The sequence below is a fragment of the Haemaphysalis longicornis genome, unplaced genomic scaffold (genome assembly GCF_048455015.1).
Source record: "Haemaphysalis longicornis isolate Haplotype H1 unplaced genomic scaffold, Haemaphysalis longicornis Haplotype H1 scaffold_3, whole genome shotgun sequence".
In the NCBI taxonomy this organism is placed as follows: domain Eukaryota; kingdom Metazoa; phylum Arthropoda; class Arachnida; order Ixodida; family Ixodidae; genus Haemaphysalis; species Haemaphysalis longicornis.
This window is the reverse complement of record NW_027526335.1, coordinates 132,405,415-132,431,279: the sequence shown is the minus strand read 5'-3', so window position 1 is coordinate 132,431,279 and position 25,865 is coordinate 132,405,415. Positions and strand designations below refer to the sequence as shown.

The following is a 25,865-nucleotide window of genomic DNA, read 5'->3' as shown; positions in this document are numbered from 1 at the left end:
GTGTCGTCAAATGACGACGCCAGGGCCGAAAGGGTTAAGTAGGGGTGTGCGAATATTCGAAACTTCGAATATTCGATTCGAATTTTTTGGTATTCGATTCGATTCGAACGACACTTTTATGGTTCGAAATATTCGAACCACCCAAAACTTAAAAAAAAAAAAAAAAAAAAAAAAAAAAAAAAAAAAAAAAAAAAAAACGGAGCGTGTCTTAGCAGCAAAGTCGCGAAGCATATACACGGCGAACGGTACGTGCTTTTGCAGACTGTATCGGTGTTATTGTTTTCTGCTCGCGAAAACGCTCTGCGCACGCCCAACGCGCGCTGACACCGCCAGAATACCACCCCCGCGCTCCGCGCGGCGCGGCCGGCGGCATCAACATGGCGTCGGCTCCAGCCGCAAAGTGGCGCGGGCGCTCGAGTGACCGTACCTAACAGCTCTTTAAAAGGCGGCTCAAGGGAGACACAAAGCTGCTTGTGCGGTAAAGGAGCTGATAATGCATGCGAAAACGGTACTATAAAACATCATCCGCGCCGCTAGAAAGCGTCCGTAAAATATTTGCCGGGGTGCTAAGCCTAACCATCTCCGGCGGAGCCAAGCCGGCTGTCTCCCATCTCATCGCAAGTAGTCGGGCTCCTCCATTCTGCCGCGCGCGTCGTGCGTCATTTTCTGACCGAGGTAGGCGCTACCGCGGGCGCAAAATCGTCAATGCGGGCGTGAAAATACAGCGCTTGCAGAGCCGAGGCGAGCGAATCGCGTGCAAAAACGCACCATGCGGTTCACGCTTGACTGTTGCGGCGTGTAGTGAGCTTGGGCACAGCGAGTGAGGAGACGAGCGCGAAGCTTTACGTGCTCCAGAAAGGAGCGCTTTGCGACATGGGGGTTAAAAAAAGCAGAAAAAATAACGAATTTCTTCACGCGAAAGTAAGAGAAGAAATAAACGAAAACTTTTTTCAGCACTCAATTTTTTGGTCTGAGGTTCATGCGAATTTCGGATGATGCGAATATTTTTCGCGGTCCCACAAGATTAGTATCATCGAGATTTTACTGTATCAGCGCGCGGCAATGTGCACGGGCTCGGGCATGCCAGCCACTAGTGTCTCAAGTGAGCGGCTGCTTTCGGTATCTGGTGGAGTCGTGACGAGCAGGAGGTTGTCACTGCTCCCCGAACATGTCGAGCAGTTAACCTTTCTCCATGTTAACATTTAAGTGAGTGCAGACCTTAACCTGTTGAGTGAAATGGTATTGTGTAATTTCTAATTTTACTTTGTATGATTTGCTGTGCAATAAAGTTGCAGTTTTTGTGTCTCTAGATGGTGAAAACTTTAATTTTACAAAAAACAATAAGTATTCGTATTCGAAAAATATTCGATTAGATTCGAACTCCGTTTTTATTATTCGAATTCGCTTCGAAATTAAAAAATTGATATTCGCACACCCCTAGTTTTAAGCAACATGATCGCTGCCATATGTTCGTTTTATGTCAAAGAAAAGTTTTGCAAACCCTTTTAAACAAGCCGTTTATTTTCCTACAGGCCATTTACTGAATGAAGCATGCTAGAGACATTTCAAATTTTAGTTTAGGGGAAATCGGAAAATATTCACTTCAATACAAAAATATTCACACAAAATTTCTATTTTGCTTCGCATTTGCTTCGAAAGCAAAAATCAACAGCTCAAGTGGCTTTGGACACTTCGAGTATAAGCCTTTGGGCAAGTAACGTTAGGGAGACGGTATCAAAAACCTTGCAGACACAAAATGCCCTTGCAGAGGCCAAAGGATGTGTAAACCAACCTTTTTGGACACTTGAAGACTAAGATACCGTCCTCCTTTCTTTTTATTTTTTTGCACAGCAAGAAAACACCAATGCCACACTAAAGCTCCTTTCAAAAGCTGCGTGCGGCACCGTGGAGGCTACATTGTTGTCAACAGCCTGCTTACTGAGGGCACCCAACTCCCCCTTCCAAGAGGGGAGACGGAAATGTCCTTGCCAGGCCCTCTTCACGGTGAGTTGGGCATGCTCAGTGGGTGGATTGTTGACAGCAATGTAGCCTCTACAGCTCTGCTCGCAGCTTCTGAAATTAAACTATAGGTGTCACCACTCCAGTTTAGTTATTCAACCCATTAGAGGAGTGCACAAACATGACTGCGGATAATGAACACAAAGCAGCACCTAAACGTGCACACACACTGCACAGCTCAGAAGGAACTCGAGAGTTCTCAGCAGTGAAATGTGCGAGACAGGGTGAAAGAAGGGAGGGGGAAAATTAGAGAGAAAGGGGAAAAGGAAGACACAGCAAAGCTTCATGCAAAACTAAAACAGCAGCCTTGATTTCGCAATTTGTTTTGGGGAGGGAGAGGGAAAAAATAAAAAAAGAAACTCTGGTACTTGGAAAGGCCAACTTCAAAACTGCCCAACACCAAGGCTAACTATACTAAAGCAATTGACCTGCCTGTACTAAGGAGACTAAGGTGATTTTGTACGACGACATCAGGATGGCTACAACAAGCTGCGCAGTCGTAATCTGCAGGCAACCTATCTACACGCGCGCTTTCTCAACGGCACTTTCTGAGGCCTACGCATAAACGGTGCCTGCCCAACCGTCTCAGTTACCTTCCCATCCAACGTAGGTGGTCCAGCCGGAAGCGCCTGCAAAAAAGGCAAGTCGCGCAAGAAGTGGTTGGCCCGTGTAAGAAACCGAGCGCTCACTTAGCGCAGTACTTGTTTCGGTCCCAACCACAGAAGGTGCGTTAAACACTGGGGACAGGCGACAGCGAGTGTTTCAACAGCGCTTCCTTACTGCCAACTACTACCGGTATGCAAGTGTAAAGTGCCTGCATTTCATCACATCCAGGGCATTGAAGGCGAAGGCCTTCTCAATCCACACTGCAGAGTGATCGTTAGTGCACAACTTCTGCCCTAAGACTCCCCCCTTTCTCTGCTAACGGCACTATACAACACAAACATTGGTGCCGAGACTCGGGAGCATAAATTTACGGCAGAAGAAAATCCTGTGTGGCAGGCACCTTAACGGTTTGTCCGACCGACCCGACGTTAACGGCCAGACCACTAGGCTTTCTCACTTTCATATAACAAGAGGACAGTCAGCCACGCTCGGCCCTCCCAAGCATTCCCCTACCAACCGAACGAGAAGAAACAGAAGGGTGGCAATCCGTACACGGTACGAGTGATCCTGGAGGCTTGGCTGGCATGCTGTCTGCTAGCAGGGTGGAAAGGAAAGAAACGGGGAAACAGAGTGAGAGGAGGAGCGACAGGAGAGACGAGAGGCACGGCTTTGGGCCCACACAGCAAGGGGGAGCGGCAAAGGGCGCCCACTCCATGGAGTACGCACTTCCTCTGGAGGGTGCGGCCGGGCACCAGTGTGCTGGAGGAACCCAGGACGTTGCTGAGCGGCCCGTTTCGCACCAGGTACTTGGCCTCAGCCCCCGGGGCAGCCGACATCATCCGGCTACCAAACGACCCTGCATTGGCAAGGGAGGGGAGGGGAGCAGTGACAACACAGCACAGGCTTCAGTGGATGCTTGGCGGCCTTACTGCACAACATAAGCTCGAGCAAGTTCATTATAACGCTGCAACTGCCAATTAGCTAGAGAGAACATGGCACAAGTATACAGCTGTGTGAGCAGTCAAAGATGGCGCAAACTGTCTTTTTAAAAGGCTTAGCACGGTCTGAATGTGTCAATTCTACATTCTACGGGCCGACATTCTACCGGCCTAGCACGGAAAGGAGTAGGAGGTGATGTTGCCTGACTCAATTTTGGTTTGGCTATTTGAGCCATTCAAAACGTTATGAAACGACGAAAGAATGATTCAGTTTATTGACTGGCAACTTACAGGCAACCAAAGCAGCTTTTGAAACCAATCATGCGCAAAAAGCACTTACTAGCCAGGAGGGGAAACCTTCTAGCTCAAGCAAACAGATCCTGCAGCTTTCAATGCTCGTTTAACCCTTTTTTTACTAGCAAGGTGTATCAGTCTTATGACGGGGCTCTCCATTTCAGGGTCGAGCAGCCAGCTGGTTTCAGACACTGCTACCGAAGGCGGGAGCATATTGAGATTTATCGCAGAACAATGCTGGGCGTGCCCAGTGTAGGAGCCTCCTATACGATGTGCGCTAGAGCTGCGCACAGCGTTCAAACGACTCCACGCTTTTCTAGCAGAGCTCAGGAGTGGTAGCAGCAACAAAAATACGCTGCCCCCGCTGTATCTCTGCAGCAACAGTAACTCAAACGGAGCCCCCCGTTGCTCCTTCCTTCGTTCTTTCAATATCACGCAAAAGCACACAGGTGTGCCACGAGGGTGCAACAAGAGCTCCGAGTGAACAACCACCCACCCAGCAGCTAGCTGACTGCGAATTCTTCATTTTGCACATACTGGTGAAGCCAGTTTGCCCTTATCTTCCTGGTCATTAGAGGGGCGATGAAGACAAAATACAAGTTGGGCTTCTTAAAAAGACTACGTTGCCCTGATAACAACGATACCAATTTCATTGCAAAACTCAAACAAATAATGGAAATATACTCAAACAAATAATGGAAATATTAAACAAAACGTAATATGCAGTGGTGATTCTCCAGCCCCTCACCAGCAAATTCTCTATGATGTGGCAGTTGCTAACCTAAGCCACGGCCAAGAAATGTTACTGGGCCACTGTAGAGGGGCCTCTATGTTTGGTCGTACCATTTGAATGCTCAAATCTGAAAGGTATTCAATATTTCCTGCACTTTTTTTTTTTTCAATTAAAAAAAGGTCTTTCGTGGGAGGAATGGAGCTGAGCGAGTTGCCAAAGGCCCGTTCTCTCAAATCGAATAAAAATGCATTCTGTCCTCAAGGCCCTCTTACAATGGCTCCCCCCGAAAAGGAGAGGGCAGCACTCACCCAGCCCGAGGTTGGGTGAGGATCCGTTGAGCGAGGGAGGCGGGGGTGTCAGGCTCTGGGGGAGCATGCCCACGGGCCCCGGGGAGGCGGCCACCGTGCCCAGGGCCCCGTAGAACTGGCTCCCCTTGGCCCCCAGGGCAGCCCCCGCAGACGTCGAGTAGGCAGACTCCAGGGCTGCAAAGGGCCCCCCGCCCCCACCCCTGCCCCCACCGCCGAGCATGGCTGCCGCTCCCCCGTCGCGCCGCTCCAGCGAGTCCCTCCGGGGCGACTCCGTGCTGCTGCCCAGCCCTAGAGGAGGAACGGGAGGAGGAACCATCTCACTCCAAGCGATGGACAGCTTTGAACAAATCGAAGACCTCAACAGGAATCACGACCCTAGAACGAGGCTGTGTGCGAGTCTCCTATACGACGCGTGCCACGGTTGGCCACGTGTCGCTCAAACGACTCGACATTTCTCTGGCAGAGCTCAGGAAAGGTGGCAGCAATGAGATGCGGTGCTGCACCAGCTGTTTCTCTGCACTCTGGAAGGGCCGTAGCTGCAATGTCCCCCGCTGATGCGAGTCAGATGGATAGGCTGCCCTTCCCAAGGTTAGCATTTTACCAGTTTGGACAAGTGCATACTGCTCCCGCTACAACGGAGACCGCGTAAAAACGTCTCATTAGCAGGGTGGCATTTAAACCAAACCCAAATTGTGCCGTGAAGGCCAACCGGCCTTAGCTGCAATCTGTGCAGTATTTTTATACTGAGCCACTTTGCAGAGCCAATAGGGGTTACAGTCCCATTGACACTTCCGTGACCGTGCCTATTTCCATCGATAGAGTGCCATCGATGAATACAAATTCAAATTTGGCGCTCTCCGAGCGCTTCTGAACTGCTAACGCCATCCAAATGGTAAAGGAGGAAGCATTTTATCAGCTTCGCTTTCGAGTTTTTTCTGCCGCGGGAGGGGGGGGGGGGGGGGGGGGGGGGGGATTTTTAATGTCCTTCATCGGCGGGGAGATGAGCTCATGTGGTTTTAGTTACGGCGTTGACGCTGCTTGTCGATGTTTTGCGAGAACGGTAAATTTGAAGGGATTCCGATGTATCTGAGCTTGAATCTGTGCATGATGGTAGCAGCACAGACACGGAAGACGACTTCGATTCCTCAGACTTTAGTACAGGCAGCGAAGTCTTGCTTTCTTCTCCGATCGCTGTATAGTGGGTGCATGTTGTTTGGCACCGCTGCACAAAGTGTAGAGTTTTCTCCAAAAAGACGGCCCAGAGTTGACCTTGGCGTAGCGTTCTGGAGCGGCACACGGCTGTTTATGTCTATATTTTTGTATCTAAATAACTTCTGTACTTACACCGCTCATATCTGCAGTATCATTCTATAATAGTCTTAAGTTTCAAAGTGTATATTTCAAATTGTTTATATGTCTAGCATGTGCAAAGTAGCATGGAAGCTATCATTTTTTTTCTTTTTGTTACTTTTTTTGCTTCTACAATTTTTCGATAAATTTGTAACACATCTGTTGTTTGAAATTCTTACTGCTGAAAAGCCCAATTCTTCCTCTTTTCATAACTTACACTTTAGTGTCCATCATTTTCTGTGGAAAGAAAAAAATGTTTCCTGGACTACTTAAAAACAACTGGTAGGCACTAGATTATGTGTAATAAATCTATTGTTTTGAAAGTAGTACTGTTAGAAAGCCCTATTCTTTATAATTTTGTATCTTACACTTCAACATCAATCACTTGCTGTGGCAAGAGAAAAATATTTCTTGGGAAACCCCAAAACAAACGATTTTTCTACGGTCACGGAGGTGTTAATTACTTGATTCCTGTGCCTAATTTTTTCCATCATTCATACATTTTCTGGGAAATGAAATATTCTAAGTAGGCAACAATAAACGGCAGCCACAAGTAGAAAGGTCAGTTATCGAACATGAATACGGCTGCGCCCAGCAGTGGACAAGACACGATAAAATGTTAACATTGCCATTCTTTTTTGCCATCCACATTGACGAAAAGGAGATATAGAGTAAAGGCTATGGAAATGTAGGCAGTGGTGTTCTAATATTTAATGTTTCCTGCAATTTCCCCAACTGATCCCTACATTTCCCTCTTAATGTATATACCAGAGCGTCGAAGGTATTTCTTGCTCCTACCTCATGTACTGCAGTACGAAGTTTTGCCCAGAGAAAGAGAGAGAAAAAGAAAAAAAAAACAAGAAACCTACTATATTTCGCACTCCACGCTCCAATCACAATTGCACCTCACAAAAAGGAGAGAGCAGAAAACTGCAGGCAGTGCTGACGTGAATGCTACTCACGAGCAAGACAAGAAATGGGCAGGAGGAGGAGAGGGATGGTGACAAAAGCAGAAGAAAGGCAACCGGTGGGAGGGGAAGTAAAATGAGAGATGGTGCAAGGCAGCAAAGAAGGCAGCATGTGTCAAAGGTTCGAAAGGAATGGGAGATGGGACAGGTCACCCAAGAGAGAGCAAGGAAACCATGCACTGGACACAGAGGAGCTGTCACCAAGGGTTAGTCTAACCACGATGGAAATCTCCTTCCCCAAGATGGCCGCACAAACACAAAGACACTGCGGAGGTCAGCATGCCAGACACCCAAAGGAAGAACCCTGTGAGGAATCACGAGGAAGAGGGGGGAGGGGCCGAAGGCAGGCTGTTTAGAACCAACGCTCACCGATGCCCACGGGTCCCGCGGGCGAGGTGCCAATGGGGCCGAGGGAGGAAGAGCCCCCGTAGCCCATGCCCAGCCCCGAGAAACCCCCGGAGAAGGCCGAGGCCGAGGGCCCCGGGTTGTAGCCCCCCGAGCCCCCAAACGGGTGGCTCGAGCCCCCCGTGGCCGCCGAGAAGAGGCCCGCCGCAGAACCCTGCGGGGGAGGGGGGCCCTGCGGGGGCCCACTGCCCGCCGTGGCCCCCGCGCTGCCCGCCGAGCCCAGCAGGCGCAGGCTGCCCCCGTTCAGGGAGCCTGCACCACAGCAACAGGGGAAAGGCGGGAGGGTGGAGAAAGGGGGGTCATCACAGGAGGAGCAGGAGGGGCACACCATCGAAGGTGTCCAACAGCCAACACAAGGGCCACGGAAACCTGCCACAACACTCACGGTAATGTTACACACACAACTTTTGACAGCCCCCATGCGGCCTTCCCATAGATGCGCATGGCCTGGTTTCAATGACAAGGATTTACCTTTGTAACAAATGCCTGTAACATGCAGTTAGTCAATCACGACTGCATGGCCACAGAAGGTTTTTGTCTACCTATTCAAGAAAATCCCCAACAGCCACTGATTTCACGGTCCTGTTCTTTGGCTTTCAAAATATTTCAGAATTAAAATTTAGGTTTAACGAATGTCACACATGGGGTATAGTGGAATGCACTGAGACCACCTAGTGCCCTAACGTCAAGTGTTAAATGAACATACTTTGCTTTCAGATCTCCACAAACAAAACCTAGCCAATACTCGTCTCAGAGCAGGGATCCTGCGAGTCATGGCAAACCATTTCCCTCTATAGGTCATTCAAAATGTTACCCCATACGCGGTGCGACACAACTGTTCTGACAAGATCTCTTCGCAATTTTCAGTGCTACATCTGGTGTATCATCATCCCCCAGAACTAACACAAAGAAAGACATCCACAACTTTTTGAATCATGATTCGCAGCTACATGCTGCTAAAAAAATAAAAAGTGATAAAAAAAAGAAAGTTTGAAATGGCATGCTAAAAACTGGTTTGTTAGCAGATCGACCGGTGAAGATTTTGCCTATTGCAAGTGCCAAGGTCAAGAAGAAGATAGTGTATTGCCATGTGCAACGCAATGTCCACTGCGATTGCACAGCTGGCCATGTTGGAGCTTTCTATACGGCACGTGCTGCATCGGCACGTGTCGCTCAAACAGCTCGCTGCCTTTCTCTAGCAGAGTTCAGGAGTGGGGGCTGCGACACAAACGCTCAGCCTCCATGCTGTACCTCTGCCCCTCGTGTCACACAGCTCGCTACCGGGAAGCAGTCCCTTTGGCAGCACACTCACACCACACAGGCAACAACGCGCTGAGCAGAGACCTGCAGTACAATACTACAAACGACCCCGCTGTCGAAACATGAGCACTTCCCTGAGGAACCTCTGGAGAAGGCATATAACATTTAAGGGGGGACGTGGCTTTCAAAATCAACTTTTTTATTTCTTTGTGGATTTTGATGAAAATTGGCACAGCAACTGGAAATGCTTCCGTGATAACACCATAAAAATTTCAAGCTAATATTCTGAAAACTTTTTTATGTATTAAATTTTCTTTCTGTTCCGCTTGTACCGAGCTTGAGCGGCTTATAAAACATGATAGAAAATTTGTTCGAAGTGCTTTGCATTCCCAAATGAATGGACGAGGTCGTGACAGTTTTAGAATTTTTTTTTACAACACAATGTTTTTTAGTTTTCATTTTTTTAGAGGTTAATGTGCAATAGGCATGTTGACTGTGAACGATTATGTGAATAAAAAAATCACAAAAAACAAATCTGGAAAACCAAGAGTGTCACGACCAGAACTGTTCATCAAGGAATGTAATGCAAGAAACGGAATCAAAATAGACCCAGCGGTCACAAAGAAATCCCTGGTACAAGCGACACAGGTGGCAAAAAAAACTGTTTTGAGAAAACGGCTTCCAAAGTTGCAACATAGGTTTCACTTATCAAAAGTCGTCACGGTTGTAGCCTTTCATGTCCTTTTGAACATGGGGCTTCTGGAATGCCTTGCCTTGAAATTGGAGTGCCTCTCACAGCCTTTCTCTTTCCAGAAAATATCATTTTCAGCTCCTCTGTGAAGAATACATACCCCACTTTGCAGATCAAATGAAGGGGGAGATAGGTTTCAATGGGCTTTCAATGCAAAGTAGGTTAGCTGGTTGGCTGTATCGCACTGAACAGCCTCCTTTTGCAGTGTTGTCACCATGGCAACAAGTTAAGCATTTTTTTTACTTAAATTTGAACATTTTTGGCTTTTTTTTATGTTTTATCATCATGCCTGGCACAGCAACTTAGTACTCATACGTGCAGGTGTTCATTGCCAAAAGTTTGCATACCACAAGGATGAAAATGAGCTACTTTGAAGCTTGGTAGAGTATTCTGCATAACTCCCAACTTCAATGCAAGAGCATATTTTTTACTACTTTTGACATTCAAGGCATCCAATATTTCTCGCAGCAAAGCCAGTATGCCCTGAGCAATGGAATCAATAATTTCACTAAAAAATCACTGTTAAATGCTGCGACAAACGTACATTTTTAATGCAGAGAACATATGTTTATTCCTATATTACTAACTCAAACCTGTTTGCATGAAAATTACAAGTGCACGGGAAACGTTGCGCAAGAAAGGCGATATGGCTCGCGCGCATCTTAGCGCACGCTTACCCGACATATCGAACTTTGATTACAGCTGATATGGCTGGTCAGGTCGCTTTTAAGATTAAATCTAACGACGCAGGCATTAATTACAACTACTGGCGTTCAATCGTAACCGGTTGCCCAGTCATGTGCTGCCCCAATGCGCGTCGGCTATGCCGTGCGCGCCGCAGCGTTTGACGCGTCGACCGTTTCTTTCTCAAGGCTAGCGAGCCCACAGTCAAAACACAGCAATAACTAAGCGTGTAAACATCGCAAACCCGACCAAAAGTTCACTTCACGAACCGCTATTGCAAGCGCGCACACCGCGTCACCCTCCGGGGTCTGGCGACGGTAGAGTCACGCGCACCACGAAGCGTTCGATGACCTCCTCCTTTCGAGCCACACAACTTCCCGTAATCTGGCTCGTTATCTCCGGCATTCCCACCGCGATAACGTCCGTGTTGAATGCCATAGATTGAACAGAAACTCGGCCGAGCGAAGCGGCGAAAATGAACTCAACCCGCTCGCTACGCAGCTCAGGCGGCCGCCATCTTGCATTGCGCCCGTGACATCCAATCAGGAGGGTCGGTGTTCCGCGCCCCGACCGAGGACCAATTGGCGGTGAGATCTTTGAGTGGCGCCCCCTGGCTCTGACGTCGGCTTAGGGATTCGCGCCGCTGTCGTCTGCTACACTCCGCTTGTGAGGGGCAACAGTGCCTGGGCTAGAAACCGCCCGCTTAGTTGCTGTAGTGCGTTAAAAACCGTATTTCTAGCGACTCAGTTATTTTGCCAGCTTCTGACGCATCTGAATAATTTGAAGCTGTATCCCCCAGAAGTTTGCAACACACGAAGTGATAGAGAACAACTTTCTTCAGAGTATCGGTCAGAAGATCGTGTGTAACCCGTCCTTTCTTGCTTATTCGCGAGGATCAGCGATCAGAGCTTCTCGATAAGTATTCAAAATGCGTAGGCTTCCCTGCAATATTTTTGAGATGCTCCTATGAATACTCAGCAGTCTAATACTACGTACCAAGCAGCGGCCTCTACACGCTCATCGCACAGCAGGAAATAAAGCGGCTTTCTTCTGTTTCTTTCGTTGTTGTCTTGTATCGGATTAAAGTTTCTTGCTTTTTTTTCTGCCCAACGCATTAATTTTTCTGCGCCGTCACCAACTTCTTATTAGGAGGTTTCGGGATGTTTGGGAGCCTCACAAAGGTCGTGTGGATATTTCCTTCATTTTGTATGGCATACATCCCCTTCTTCACATATTGGCTTTCATTACGGCTGCGTGCAAGAAGGTGCATATCCGCAGCGTGCTTTGTTTATTCACATGCAAATACAATGAGAAGGTTTGTGCTACGCCACCGCGATCGCGCCCTAAACAACGTGGTCCACAGTACTCGAAGGCGGCTTTTGTGCTCCGAATTGCTATCGTATTATATCGTTATCATAACGAACTGACTCTCAACTCGAACAATGATGACATGATTACGGTGTTGAAGGCATGATATACTCGCTAACTAACGTAATAAATAGTATACCTGCATTACAAGAATCGAAACCGAAGAAGAATTCCAAGTAGCTCTTTATTGCTTTTCAACCCTTCCAGGCGCGAAGAACAAATCCTATTCTACTCGGGATGGCGTTCTATGATTTGAAGAAAATTACTTTTACTCTCTTGTCCTGGACTGAGGACCCGGCCCACTAACCATATCGATTTACTTGTTAAACAAAGTTTTCCCCTCCTCCCCTTACTCCTCCTCCTCCTCTTGAGCGCAGTTTTCCTATAACGCATATCCGAATATCGGGAAGATATGGCTGTGCAAAATGTTTCGAAATATCCCTCCAGGTCTTAACAAACATATATGTGTTAATATAAATTTAACGAAGACGTGACTCGTTTTGCTCAATAAACCTCCATACTGGTTAGATGCCTGGTATAGAATCGGCAAGCGCGTTTATACACACTGGGTTATTTGGAACTCAACCTACAGTTTTTGCAGTCTATAGTGCATGTCGGCAAACTTTCATGCCTTGACACCGTAAAGTGATGTGACAAAACGCGTTCGAGCGTTCGGCAAGGTTGCAAAAACTGTTTTACCTTACATATGATTACCGGGAATCGTGATGCCTTCTGCCAAAGCCGACAGCCCTGAAGGCCTAGAATTTGTTTTGGTCTTCCATTTTCGCTGTTTTCGGTTATGAGCAGCTCAATGTTCCTTTTGTTCGAATGCTTACATGAGAAGCTGACGCCTAGGACCTTCGCGCTCCGCACAGGACCGGCTTCGCAAGGAATGGGGTGGCGCCGGCAATGTTTCTCCCGTAGCGGTATCCAAAACTATACTTTAATTGACACCATGAGCTAGTGTATGCGATTTTAAGCCTATTATTATGATAAAAAGTTACCCACACGCCAATTCTGGTGCGTACAAGCATCAGACGTTGACCGAGCGCAAAGGAACAGCAGGGAGAGCGATCCTGAGTGAAGCAGACGACAAATGCGAGAATCCCTAAGCTGACGTCACGGAGGCGCGCTTCGCAGCGCCCCCTGTGTTCGCGCTCACCGCCAATAGCGCTTCAGCATCTATTTCTAGCTTCGTTTGTGCGTCGTTTCTTTTCTGCCGTTTGTGCGTTTGTGAATGAACGAAGATAAAAGAGGCGAGCAGAACCGGAAAGACGATCGCTCGGCCGATCTAACCATATCAAAATGGCCGCGCCCGGTGGCACCGGTGCGGAGATAGAGCGCTCCGAAAATTGCCGTTTTATCGCCCTTTTGCGCTGATAGTTTGTCACCGCGCCTGACAAAAGTATTTTTTTATGCCACTTTGCGACGCTTTTCAGCCTAAAAACTTTGCAGACGCATAGAATAGGAAACATAGAAGCCGAATATGTGGGTTTCAAAAAAACGATGTTTTGGTCATTTTTCCGAAGTTGAAAGCCGCGTCCCCCCTTAACATAAACCAGGGTTCATACTGGTTTATGTTAAAACTGACGGGGTTTTCAAAGACATTCAAGGATCTGTGTTCCGATCTGTTCGGTGCCTGTAAGGAATTCAAACAAAGCCGATGTTCAGGGTGAGAAATGGTGAGGTTGAAATGGTGAGAAATCTTCACAAAACGTCGACACTGCCGACGCCAACACGTCTTCAGACAAGTCTTCCTTTTGGAACAATACCTCCAGCAACACTTTCTTTTTCTATGATTTCTCATAATTTTCTTTTGGTTAAGGTTACACCTACAAGCACCTTCAGGCTACACAAAGCGAAAACTTTTACTCGGTAAAAAAGATCAACCAAGCAACAAACACTCACTGAGCCCCTAGGGAGCCTGGTAATCTTTTTGTTTAATAATAAAAATCATTCAAGAAATGTGAGGATTTTTAAGGGCCCATAATAATTCCACGCTTTGAAAACAAGCTGTTTAAGAACCCGCTCGAACCATGCTGGCACAAGGCTAGCAACTATGGGAGAGATTTGGGACATGGGCACGGTCGCTGCCTGCAGAGGTCGCTCACCCGGTTGGCTCGGTGCGCTGGTCCCCGGTGCCCCCGGATTCACCAGCACCGGAGGCATCAGGCGCACAGCTCGTGTGTTGCCCATCATTATCGAGCCGTTCTGGTCGTAGTACGGAGGGGCCAGCATCTGATACTGGCCACCTGGAAAGATTGGGGGGAGGGAGGAAAGGCAAGGTCACCACCCTTCGGCCCACCAGGCCAGAACAGTTCAGTGCTATGCCAAGCACCACATCCACATGGCTACGTGGCCTGGCGCTTGACCAGCAAACGCAACAGAATCCACTCAACTTGTTCTGCTACCCACTACTTGCCACACCCCCATCCCTTCGATGCAGATGCCTCCCCTACGGAATGCCAACACTTGGGATAGAGAACAGAAAAGGGAGAGCGACAGGACAAGGCAAGGAAGTGAACGGAGGGAGGGGAAGGCAGAATGCAAGTGACACTCCACCACTCCTCCTCACCACAACAACAAAAGAAGAGAAGAGAAGCTGGTGCATACTGGTGGATAGGCCATCTACGACCCTTCCTTTATGCTTCCTGCAACGTTCCTTGCACAACAGCGGTGCTTGGACGTAGCTCCTTTTTTCTTTCTTTACATGGAGAAAACTCTGACCAATGGTGCTAACATGAAAGGTTGAACAAAGGGTTAGTGGGGCATTTAGACTTGCGGTCTCGGACTCACCACAGATAGTCCCCGGGTAGTTTGAGGATTCCCCACGCCACAGGGATGTACAAGAAAAACAAATGCCGGATTGCTTCTTTGGGAGTCCGCGGTGAGCCTGAGACCGATAATCGCAGGCAGCCAGGTGTGTCAATTCAGAAGTGCGACCTATGTGCCGAGTATTTTTGTTTTTCTTTTTGCCAGAAAGTGGGGAATAACCAATATGCATTCCTGCGCCACGCCTGGACTCCCCGAAACCCTCGGGATGAATCCCAGGTGGCAAAAACTGTGAAGCCCTCATGCACAGGCCCCGCAGCCACTGTACCTGTGGGTGGTGCCTGGGACAGGGTGTCCCCCCCGCCCTGCGGTGTCATGGGGCGTGCCCCGCTGCCCCGGAGCATCTGCTGCTGCATCTGCTGCTGCATCTGCTGCTGCACCTGCTGCTGCACCTGCTGGGGAACCTGCTGGGGAGGGCCCCCCTGCCCGCCCTGGCCCTGCAGGAGGCCCGCCGCTGGGGTGGGGAACATGCCCCATGGGGGCATGCCGTAGTACTGGGGCATCATGGCCGGGCCTGCAACACAGATAAAGGAGGGGTGATACGTCTATCCTCATCTCAGAAAGGCAGACAAGAAAAACTGCAATGCTGCTGGTCTGGTGGCACACTCTCATGGGCCGACTGATCTGTCCTTCTGAAGGATGGATCAGCTAGGAAGGAGGGCAGCATTAAGAGCCAATCAGTTCTGAAGGTTGAGATTTCAATGTAGGCTCCTCATGTCCAAGGAGCTGTTGACACGGCAGACTCTAGATTAAAGAGACACTGAAGTGAATTTGTCAAGCTCCCGTTTTTGCTTGCACTGCGTAGACATACTTTTCATCGCTTATCCAGGCAATAAGGCGGTATTTATTTTATTAAGCCTGAAAAAAGAAAAATGACCATGCGTGGTTTGCAGCGGCCGCACCAAGTAACCGCAGTGACGTCAGGTAAAGGTGCTACATGATTGGACAATGTCCACTATCAGCATTCAAATAAGTTTCAGTTCTGTGAAACAACATGCTTGGCATCCGATGTTATTGTTGAATGGGCATTCTTGATATCTCAGTTATCGGCATATTGTGCATCTGCTACGTTGTCAGCTGTAAAATGCCTCAGATAAGCTTACCAGGACGGCTTGGAATCGTAGCAATCCCTAACTGAGGCATACGCAGTGGATGAACGCCCTCCGCGTCACCGCAGACGCTCAAATACCATGCGCTTTTCCCCCATATTTGGAGCTTGCCTCACTCATGTCTCTATCGTAAAAAGCGTGTTCGCACCAGGCCAAGGGGCTGCTTATTCTGGCCTGTGCCCACTGCCCGCAAGCAGTCTGTGCTTATGGCAACAGCACGCCAACTAGCCTCGCTAGTGCGTCAATGTCAGTCTGTGCACATTCTGTGAACTCGCTCGCGGAGCAATGAACGTTACAGCCCAAAAATGGTGAATTCAGTACGAAAAACATCCGCCGAAAACAAAAAAATGAACTTCAAAAAAAAAAAAAAAAACTGACGTACTCTTGGGGATCTAAACTGGCCACTAGCAAAATAAAATACCTAGCACTCAAGACCACTCAAGCCAGGAGCGAGCGCTACCGCAGGTGGAAAAATAAGGCATATAATGTATAACCAGTTTACATTTTTATTTAGTTTTAGCATTTGAAGCAGCTTAGATGGCTATTTGTTGTATACGCCTCGAGCGCGGCCTGTAGGGGCGCAACTGAAATCCCCCTAGCGGCCCGTTTCGAAAGCAGCCGCGGGAGTCGCCGGCCCGCTCCCCGCTGTCACCGTTGCTTTCGAGGCCGTTCACGACTGAGATTTACCGTTTGTAGGCGTTGGAAATACGTATTTATGTGGAGCAGTCACTCAGTTCGCAAATGTGGTGTGTTTACGAGAGTGTAAATGTGTGTGACGCGATCTTAGTCTAGTACATTCGGTCTGTACAGGCGCCAGGTGTGTGTCACAGGTTGGCGTCGCGAAACCGGGATATGCATTTGGAGATGATTGTGATTCCACTGCCCTGAAATTTACTAACAGTGTCTCCGTAAGCACAATTTCCCCAGATGGTCATGCCATGGCTATACACCAGTTTTGTGCGCTTATGTAACCTAGTGGAGCGCTCATACCTGACAGGACGCCATTATGCTTGCCAATATCATATCTCAGATATTGGTCACTACCCTGGAAATAAATTTCATAACATTCTGCAAAATAAGTACTATGAATAATCCAAAATTACATCCGAGATCAGCACACGACAAAAAAAAAAAAAAAAAAAAAAAAAAATTTTTTTGCTGGGGTGTCTTGTTGTGAGCTGAGCGCCCGCAAACATTCATGTTACATATATCCTCCGCGAGCAGGCCGGAGAAGGGCTTCTACAGTAATGCCCGTTCGCGACTAAACATTTCTTCAAAGCATAGTATACATGACACAGGGAGCCTGCAGAATCTAGCACAAACGGAAATCAGAAGGCCTTATCAGATATCCCACTTTTCTAAGGACACCTTTTATCAGTTTTGAACTTGTCTACCTCAAAAAATGCGTTCGCTGAGGGATCAGTTGTTAGTTGAAGTCTAAAAACCATAGTGACGTGAACGATCCTTGTGTGTGTGATTACTAAAACGTTCTTTCCTTGATTTCGCTCCGCAATCGTACAAAAAGATACGCAAGCGTCCCTCTCCCCCTCCCCATGTCTCGCGTAATAGCAGCGCATTTCGCGCACTAGTTGGTCTCGCAAGTCCTACCCGGCATAAGTTTATACGAACGTGTTTAGCATTTCAAAAGCTTCACTGAGTTTTTTTTTTTCTTTTCTGTACGAGCTATTTTGTTTTATTCCGGACTTGCAAACTATTAATTTTTCAGTGGTTTAATTCACTTTTCTTGGTTCTTGCTATAAGACACGAGTGCACATATTTCACGACGCAGGGCCTTGGAATATACTTAACATTTTCGCGTGGCTTATATTCATATAAAAGGCAGAAGTTATTATCAGGTATTGGGTAATCGCATCCCCGAAATATATTCTTCTACGATGCAAATATTCGTAATGAGGCCGCATTCGTTGTCCGCTCTACAAAACATAACACACCCCTTACTGTGCCAGTATCAGGTTTAAACGAGGCGACAATAAAATTCACTTGTGCCGGCCGGACGTAATCGGAGGTGACAGTGGTGGTATGCTGCTGCCGTCGCCGACACCCGTAACAGTGGCCGAGAAGGACGCAGAGCCGCGTTCCCGGATAGCTATTAATTGTTAGTGTTTGAGCGCCCTTCCCAGACGCAGCGGCTTTTGAAGTGACCTAAACGTACTGTTTACTTACAGACGTCACCATAACAGGGGTTTTTAGCGCTTGGAAGGGCAAAAAGAAGCGAAAGAAAACCAAAACGCTGCATGAGCCCCTATGGGCCGCGCAGCGCTAATCCCGTCAACTCCGCGGAGAAGTGGCGGCAGGCGGCGCAGCGATCGCAAAGCTCGAGGCGTATAGAGCTCGTGCAGTAAGCGTCCCCCAAATTTCCACCATATCTCATGTCTAGGAACTGCATTTCTTAGACAGAAAAGTGCTCACAGATGTGTGCTCATGCTGTTGACAGCTGTGCGTGTTCACCCAGCGCAAAAAAGTGCTTCCTGCACCCTAGTTATACGCTGTACGGTAAAAGTTTCAGTTGATTTTATTCCCCTGGTACCTATATTAACTTCGTTGACTCTTCTCCCGCCTTCAGTTGGCCTAAGATTTTCCTACTAGCGTACCAGTCAGCGAAGCGTCGCATGTGCGCTTGTGCGGAGCGACCTAGACTAAAGAGCTTGATACAGTGTACAAACTAACAATCTAAAGAAAGGCACATTCTTACATTCACAAATGTTGTCGTGGCTTAGTTTCAACTGAGCGAACGAATCACGACGACCCGGCGGCGGCCAGCAGACTAAACGCTGGGCTGACTGACTCTGTCAGAAGGATGGCGAGCCGTGCAGTATTGCAGTCAAGCCAAGTCATTTTTCCCCACATCATACAATAACGCCTCAGGATGCATGCAGAGGGGAGGACAACATTTTTTAATTGATTTTTCCAATAAATAAATTCGCGTAAAACCACTCAGAGTGGTCGAATCATGGCCTATGGACTCCGGACTACAATTTGTGCTAGTAATACCGCAATGTTCATAAATCACTTCAGTGTCCCTTTAACATACCGCCCGGCAATGGACAAGAACACCCCTTGTTGATTGATTGATTGTGGGGTTTAAGGGGGGACGCGGCCTTTGAAAACCAAAAAACCGAGAAATAAGCGATTTTTGGAAAACCATGTATTTGGGTTGTATATGTCATAAACTAGCTTTTCTGAAATTATCAGCCCCTATTTCACCGTAAAAATGTCAAAAAACGAATATATAACCAGCCGCGGCATCTCCCGAAGAGCGAGCAAATGCGAAACGGACCCAGATTTTGCGCGAACGCAGCCGCCATACCGCTTTCCGTAGAGCCGCCATTTTTATCTTATTTTGTTTGCAGATTTTTGCGCTTTTTTTCCCCGCCATTACTGCTGGCGGCCGAGGCGTGGCCGAGGCGTGATACGCTTGTGATTGGGGGACTTGCAGCGCTTTCGAGTTTCCCGCGTCCAGTGTGTGAAGCTACGATTGGACCATGCGCGCGCTGCTCGGGAAAGCGAGCTGGCGCGCAAATGCTATTGGCTGCTGCGCATGATGACGCGCGCTTCTCCCCGGCCGGTGGCCTGCACCGCTCGCATCCACCAGATTCCCTGCGCCATCATCTGCTTTTTGGCGCTCCTTTATTGTTCTGCCTCACTGTTTACCACCTTTTCGTTCGCTTGTCCGCTCAATCTACTTCGTTTTTGGCAGTGCTTACGATCGCTGACATACTTCAATAATTCGGAGTAGCCTGCCAGATCACGCACGTGATCGGACACGATGCGCGGAATGAAGTTCAGGACGCTACACGCGTTCGGTGCGCGGAAGCTATCCATGAAGCTTGTTCGCATGGCCAAGAAGGTGGCGCAGGGCATCGCTAACGAGGGTGTCGGTGCTTGCAACGAAGTATCTCCTGCCCTGCCTATGCAAGACTTCGATGCTGCGAGTGTGTCCGGCGTCTCGAGCGCATTGACCTCGGCGACCGCGGCCTCCGTCTCCGTTCTCGCATCAACCTCGACAGTTCACATGGAGACACATTTCCTGACACGCGAGGAGGTCGAGGCAACAAACACACAACGTGCTGCTGTTCAAAACGAACTTGGTGCTATGACAGCGACCCAGTGGAAGTTCCAAGCCATGGACCCCGACCCTGTACCTGCCATTGCTACGGGTGAAGGTGGGAAGTTTTGCTTAGTGCAAATGCAAATAGTCCTGTGGTCCCTGATGCCCATGGAGCAGAATACTTCGTAGATTGCTGTTGAGACAGCACTGCATGAAGCCGTGCTGAGGTGCAATGCGGGCTGCTACAGGGCCACTCGAGAAATATCCGCGTCTGTGGGGCTCATCACACCAGGCCATCTAGCCCCCCAGAGAGCTGCTGAAAAAGACGCCCTGCGTATGAACAAGGCCAGCAAACGAAAGCAGGAGAAGATGGAAAAGCGACAGAGGAGGAAGACAGTGCGCAGACACCTCTAGCTATGCTGTGGGGTCCTTTTAAAACCGGAAATATGTACACAAACTTTGAACGCCGTTTTCTCAAAATAATCTTTTTCCCCTTTGTGACCGCTTATCCCAGCGATATCTGAAGAACTACTTGTCAGATTTACATCCCATTTTCTTCATTCTGTTCCTTATTAAATTTCTGAGGGCAAAATAAGCCCATTTTTTGAAAATTTTTGTCTCTTGATTTTGTAAAATCAAAACAAAATCATGTTTGCATGTTTGATCAGCGACACTAATTTTAGTGCTGTGCTAAAATTTTTTTGGAGAGAAATTTAGAAAAAGGGCTCTGTCTTGCCCTGAGGTACATATTCAAGAATAACCATAATGAATTTCATAGTCGCAGCACGCTTGGCTAATTCTCTAGGACTGGGATAAGAAACCCATTCAAACCACCGTGGTATACCCTCAACTTGAGAACTAGCTTCCGAAGCGCAATGAAACTTCGCACTTTTTCTAATGTTGATGCTATAACAATACCCTGAAAATTTCATTCAGGTATCTCCAGAAACAAAAAAACTTCAGTCTTCAAGGGTTGCCTCCCCCCTTAACGTGCCAAAGATAGGCCTAGGCTTCGAGGCACTCCGCAGTGCAGGGCTCCGGATTAATTCTGACTGCATGGGGACCTTGAACGTGCACTGAAACATCGACACACAGGCGTTTCCACTTTTCGGCTCCCTCTGAAAAGCAGGCACCGCAGCCAGGATCGAGCCCATGCCCTTGGGCTCAGCAGCATGACTTAGCGACTGAGCCGCTGCTGCAGGCGAGGACATAAGCACCACAAGACGAGCGCCTGTTCCCCCTCTCGGCCTCCCACCACCCACCTGTGACGATGCCCAGCGGGTGGGGCGGGGGTCCGTAGGGGTCCTGGTTGAGCAGGTACGGGGTGGATGGGGGTGCGAAAGGCGAGGGGGTGGGTGCCCCCGGGGGAGGGACGCCCAGCGTGCCCCCCTGCTGCTGCCCCTGGCCCAGGGAGTACTGGGCGCCGGGCACTAGCGTCACAGGCCCCCCGTGCTGGCCGCGCTGCTGGGCGTGCTGCTGCTGTTGCTGCTGCTGTTGGTGTTGGGACTGGTGCTGCTGCTGTTGCTGCTGCTGCTGGTGTTGCTGGTACAGCTGCAAGGACGGGACAGGAAAAAGAGGGGCGCTCGTATGCAGCGGCCGCAACTTGCACACCTGACACTTTCCTTCTGCAAAGGCTTGTACCATTTTTGCTGTTCGAAGGCAGTAAATGAAACTGCACAGAAGAAGCAGGCAACAGAATATGGCCTGTTTGTGTAGCGTCTTCCCCTCAAGCAGTGAAAATGTGCTTAGCAGAAACAACGGCTAATGAAAGTGTAAATGCATCTTGTTTCTCCACCATTTGATGGGGGGCATTTGCTTTGCATTTAGGCAAGTAAAGTACTAGTTTCTCCCTAGCACATCAAACGAAGACACGTAAGAAACCAAAACTTAACCTCAAGGTTATCAGGGGTACGCTACAATCATAGACATTTGCTGCCAGCCTGAAGTTTTCCAAGCCACATTGATAAGAGAAGGGAAGTGCAGCTTTTAGTGTGACCGCACTGCATGTCCCTTTCTTCAAAAAGCTGCAATTCCAAGGCTTCCTGAACAAAAAAAATGGCAAGCCTGCATTACAGGGGAGGGCTCATCTCCATTGCTAGGCAGTGCCAGAATGCATTGGACAAGCGCAAAGCTACTTGCCTCGCACCAATGGAAATGAATCCCCTCTTTATTCCTCTGCATCCACCTGATCTCCCACTGCCACTACATTCGCTGATCAAGTGGCTTTCCAAGCCCCCTTCCCCCCCGTGGGTACCTACCTGAGTGTAGTCGAGCATGCCCGGCGACTCCATGGAGGTGGGCAGCAGGCCGTGGGGTGGGTAGTCGAAGGGCCCCAGGGGGTCCATGGGGTGGTGCTCGAAGTGTGCCTCCAGGGGCGGTCCCCCCACCCCCCCTCCCCCCGGGCCCATGACCAGGGCCTCCAGAGGGGCCTTGGACATCTTGTCCACCTTGTTGTCGTCGCTCGGGGACGCCTGCCTGCTGCCGCCCCGGTACACCACCGCGTTGTAGACCTTGTCGTCGTCAATCCCGTTGTGCATGATGCCGTTGGCCTGCATCACGGCAGTCCTGCCGTCCGCGTCCTTGAGCTTGCCCTCCTTGCCCTTCTTGACCTTGTCCGCATCGCTGCTCGCCTGGTGCTGGTGGTGGTGCATGCGGCCACCCCCCACGTGGTGCATGCGGCCGACGTCCAGGTCCTTGATGGTGGGCGAGCTGCCCAGCACGTACTCCACCATCTTGACGCCCAGGCCCGAGGTCTCGGAGGAGCGGGGCGAGAGCATCGAGGCGCCTCCCTGGTCGCCGCTGCCCGGGTAGGAGCCGCTGCGCCGCTGCTGCACCATGATGGGCTGCGACACGGCATGCTCCGACGAGCTGTTCCCCCCGCCCGGGCCGTGGCCATGGCCCGTGCTCCAGGTGGGGTCCCGCCACTGGTCCGCCAAGAACAGGCCCTTGCTGTCCTCGGGCTTGGGGCCCGGCTCCTCCAGGGACCACAGCTTCTTGGTTGATGCCGGGATCTGGGGGTCGACGGGAAAAACGACCTCGAACCTCGAAACAAGACTCTCAGCGGCACGCTCGCCATGCCTTTCATTGGCGAAATTCAAGCAGCACAGACCCGAGCCTCATCTCTCATTCTGGCTTTGCAAAGCACAAAAGCCTGCCTGAAATCGCAACACAGCCATTGCATTACAAAGGCACAGAGGGGAAGAAAAAAAGGACAAGACCGCCCAACTCGATTGATGATACGACGACCTGTGCAGAGAAACTGGGAATAAAACTACAAAGCCAAAGAGAGAGAGCATGGCTAAGGCTTGACTTCCGCCCGACGCAATATCAATGCTCAGCGATTCTTCGTGGGTTCACCAACCGTGACAGAAGTTGCATACAGTCTGACTGAATTACGATACATCACATCTCATCTGAGTGCTGTTCTTTCCTCTCACTGTTTGTTTTTTCTTTTTGCTACTCATCTGCCATTTTTCCCTTGTGTGGTTGAATGGCCCTTTTACTCTTTCGCGCCCTCGCCATAGGCGATCGTTCACAGGTGAACGATGATTTTCAAACCCCTCACAAAAACTAAAAATGGCGCTATTCGGACAACTGACACCACCTGACAAGTTCATTGGAAACCCCTTTTTTCAGTTTCGTTGTGATTTGTTCACATTTCGCGTGGGTAGACGGCGTCGCAAGTGAAATTTGAACCCAATGTAGCGGCGAATTCGGCGAAAATGGCGGCCAAAATGACGTCACTGCACAATCTGCAAAGGTGGACAGCAGTTTCAGGGACTACGGTCACTGTTGCTGCTGATTTTTTTTTTACCCCAGCAGCAGTGATGACTTCAGCAATGACGTGAATTCTTCAGACTTTAGTTATGAAGACCCTCCCAATCAATCAACAGCCTCGGAATTCAACAGGAGCTACCAGGGGAGGTTCGTTTTTGACTTCATGCTGTATTTATAAACAAAACATGCCTAATATCGGAGCACTGCAGTATTAGTTCCATGTGTAGGGTCTGGACAACATGCAACGGGGATATTTTGCCAAACGCACTGCACCGATTGCGTTGTCCGCTTCAAGATAGCATACCGCTTGTGTAAACTATGCGCTGCAGAGCGACGCGCACTGCTTTTCAAGAGCACTAATTTATTTCTTCTTGGTTTTTACCACTGCAGTGATAAATATTTAGCGTGAAAACACAAATAAACATGCTTGGATGCAAATTTTAGATAAACCGACTGACTCTCAAGTGGCTTCGCAAAGTGGCACAGCCGTCAGGGCCATTAGGTTGGTGGGTCCACAAAAATCTAGAACTTCGTGTACAGCGTTGGTGTATATATTGAATCACAGCTTGGCAACGTTCCTAGACACATTTTGTAAATCTATACTTTTTTGCACATTTTTTTTTCGTTTACCTTAATTACACCTTTCACAAAACTGCTGTAGTGGGGGGGGCGGGGGCGGGCGGAGGAGTTTTCTGGAGGCACACAAAATCGGCCATTTTTCCATGGCCGAGAAAGGGTTCACAAAGCTGAAGGTTGCCTAGCATTTCAAGGAAGGTGAGGAGGAGACCATGGTGGCAGATAGTGCACTGCTTAAGAAGAACAATTAGATATCAAGCTAAAAGCAGTCAAGCTAGGTGTATCGTTCCTGCTCGCAAGAAAGTGTAGAAAGCCATGGATGCAGGGTTACATGGAGAGAGAGAGATATAGATAGATAGACAGATAAATAGAAAGAAAACGCGCGCGCGCAACAGCACAAGGTGGCTGCAGAGGTTTAAGAGCTGTCAGAAGCCAGGTGATGCAGCACAGGCTTTCTCAAAGACCTGCAAACGTTTTCTCCCAAAATTTTTCCATTCCGGCAAGACGACATTTTATAGGCGGTGTCACAGCGATAAAGTAAGGAGAGTCGACACGGCCGTTTTGTTTGTAGAAAGCGTGACTAGAGCTCAAAATTGGGAAAAACGAGTCACTGGAGTGTCCTTAATTATCACTGGCACCCAGAACGAGCAAAAGCAGGAGGCTACGTCCACCCATTCCCACGAGGCAAGCCTTCAAACCTCCACAACCCTAGCCCGACAACACGTGCATGGAAAACCCGCTCCGCGAGCTATCCATTTTGCTGGGTGGCATCTCAGCCCGAGTGATGGGTGGTTGATAGCGTGAATGCCAACAGTGAGGCTCTAAGTGTACTGAACCTCGCTGACCAGAACACCATGGTCAGGGGTGAGACAGCTGAATCAGATTTGGGAGCAGTTATTGGAGCAGCGAAATCTTGATTTTGGAGCAGCGAAATCTCGATTTGGAGCAGAAAAACGACATTTATTACGTCCCCTTAGGAGCCTAAAAAAAATCAAATTTCTGGCAACTCACGGGCGAAAAGTGCACTTTTTAGTCGGTTTTGAATTTACATAACACTGAAACAGCCATTCAATGAAGTTTTTTTTCTACCAGAGTCTCACAAGGTGCGAACTGCACTACCTTTTTACTATAAACTGCACTACCTTTTCAAAAAGTATACTATTATATCCATTTTTTTAAATTCTTAGGCTTTATGCATGACAGCATCGAGTTCCGTTGAAAATATCTAATTGACAAACTACGCAATCGTAAGGCATTTTTATTATCATGTGAATGCTGAAATTGTTATTTTTGTAATCCTAGACTCATCTTTACGCACAACTGTAGAGCCACGGGAAAAGTTGCGCAAAGTGAGGTGACTGTCGTCGCACCCCACCAGCCCTCCCATTTCAATCCCCAAGGTGCACGTTCACTAAGATCATAATCTGAGTAACGTTGGTATGTTTAGCCAGCTCCCTCTTGGCATTAAATTTCACTTCAGATAGATGAACCATTATTATTAGCGTGCAATAACATCCCATCCTGCTATCGGGCCGCCCCTTAATTCTGCAGCGTCGATCCTCCCATTCCCGTTGCTCGCAAGTTCGCTGTGAAAGGCAGCAATACTTCAGCGTTTTATAACACCGTAAATGAGTGCGAAAGTTCACTTTAAGCACGCACTGGCCTCACACTCAAGGCCGAAGCACGGCGAATTCGCGGGCGCCATGTTGTTTTTGATGAACTATCGTATTTCGAGTCCCGCAACGTACCCGCAACAGATCAAACGACTAAATGTGAACCCAGCCGCCCCCATAACTAAAACCAAGGTAGAAATCAACG

The 25,865-nt window shown here is 48.8% G+C and overlaps 1 protein-coding gene across 4 annotated transcripts in view; it reads right to left on the bottom strand.

Annotated features, from left to right (window-relative positions):
* The window catches only part of LOC144175099 (pumilio homolog 1-like), a 56,774-nt gene that overhangs the window by 9,909 nt on the left and 21,000 nt on the right, over positions 1 to 25,865 (bottom strand). For 3 of the 4 annotated variants that reach the window (XM_077704169.1, XM_077704167.1, XM_077704168.1), the window contains 7 exons: positions 21,953 to 22,705; positions 20,957 to 21,245; positions 14,785 to 15,030; positions 13,796 to 13,936; positions 7,586 to 7,873; positions 4,899 to 5,186; positions 3,352 to 3,481 (listed from right to left, as the gene is read on the bottom strand). In XM_077704169.1, coding sequence (XP_077560295.1) covers positions 3,352 to 3,481; positions 4,899 to 5,186; positions 7,586 to 7,873; positions 13,796 to 13,936; positions 14,785 to 15,030; positions 20,957 to 21,245; positions 21,953 to 22,705 — 2,135 coding nt within the window. The remainder of the gene's footprint in view (positions 1 to 3,351; positions 3,482 to 4,898; positions 5,187 to 7,585; positions 7,874 to 13,795; positions 13,937 to 14,784; positions 15,031 to 20,956; positions 21,246 to 21,952; positions 22,706 to 25,865) is intronic. The other variant, XM_077704170.1, reaches the window with a different exon arrangement.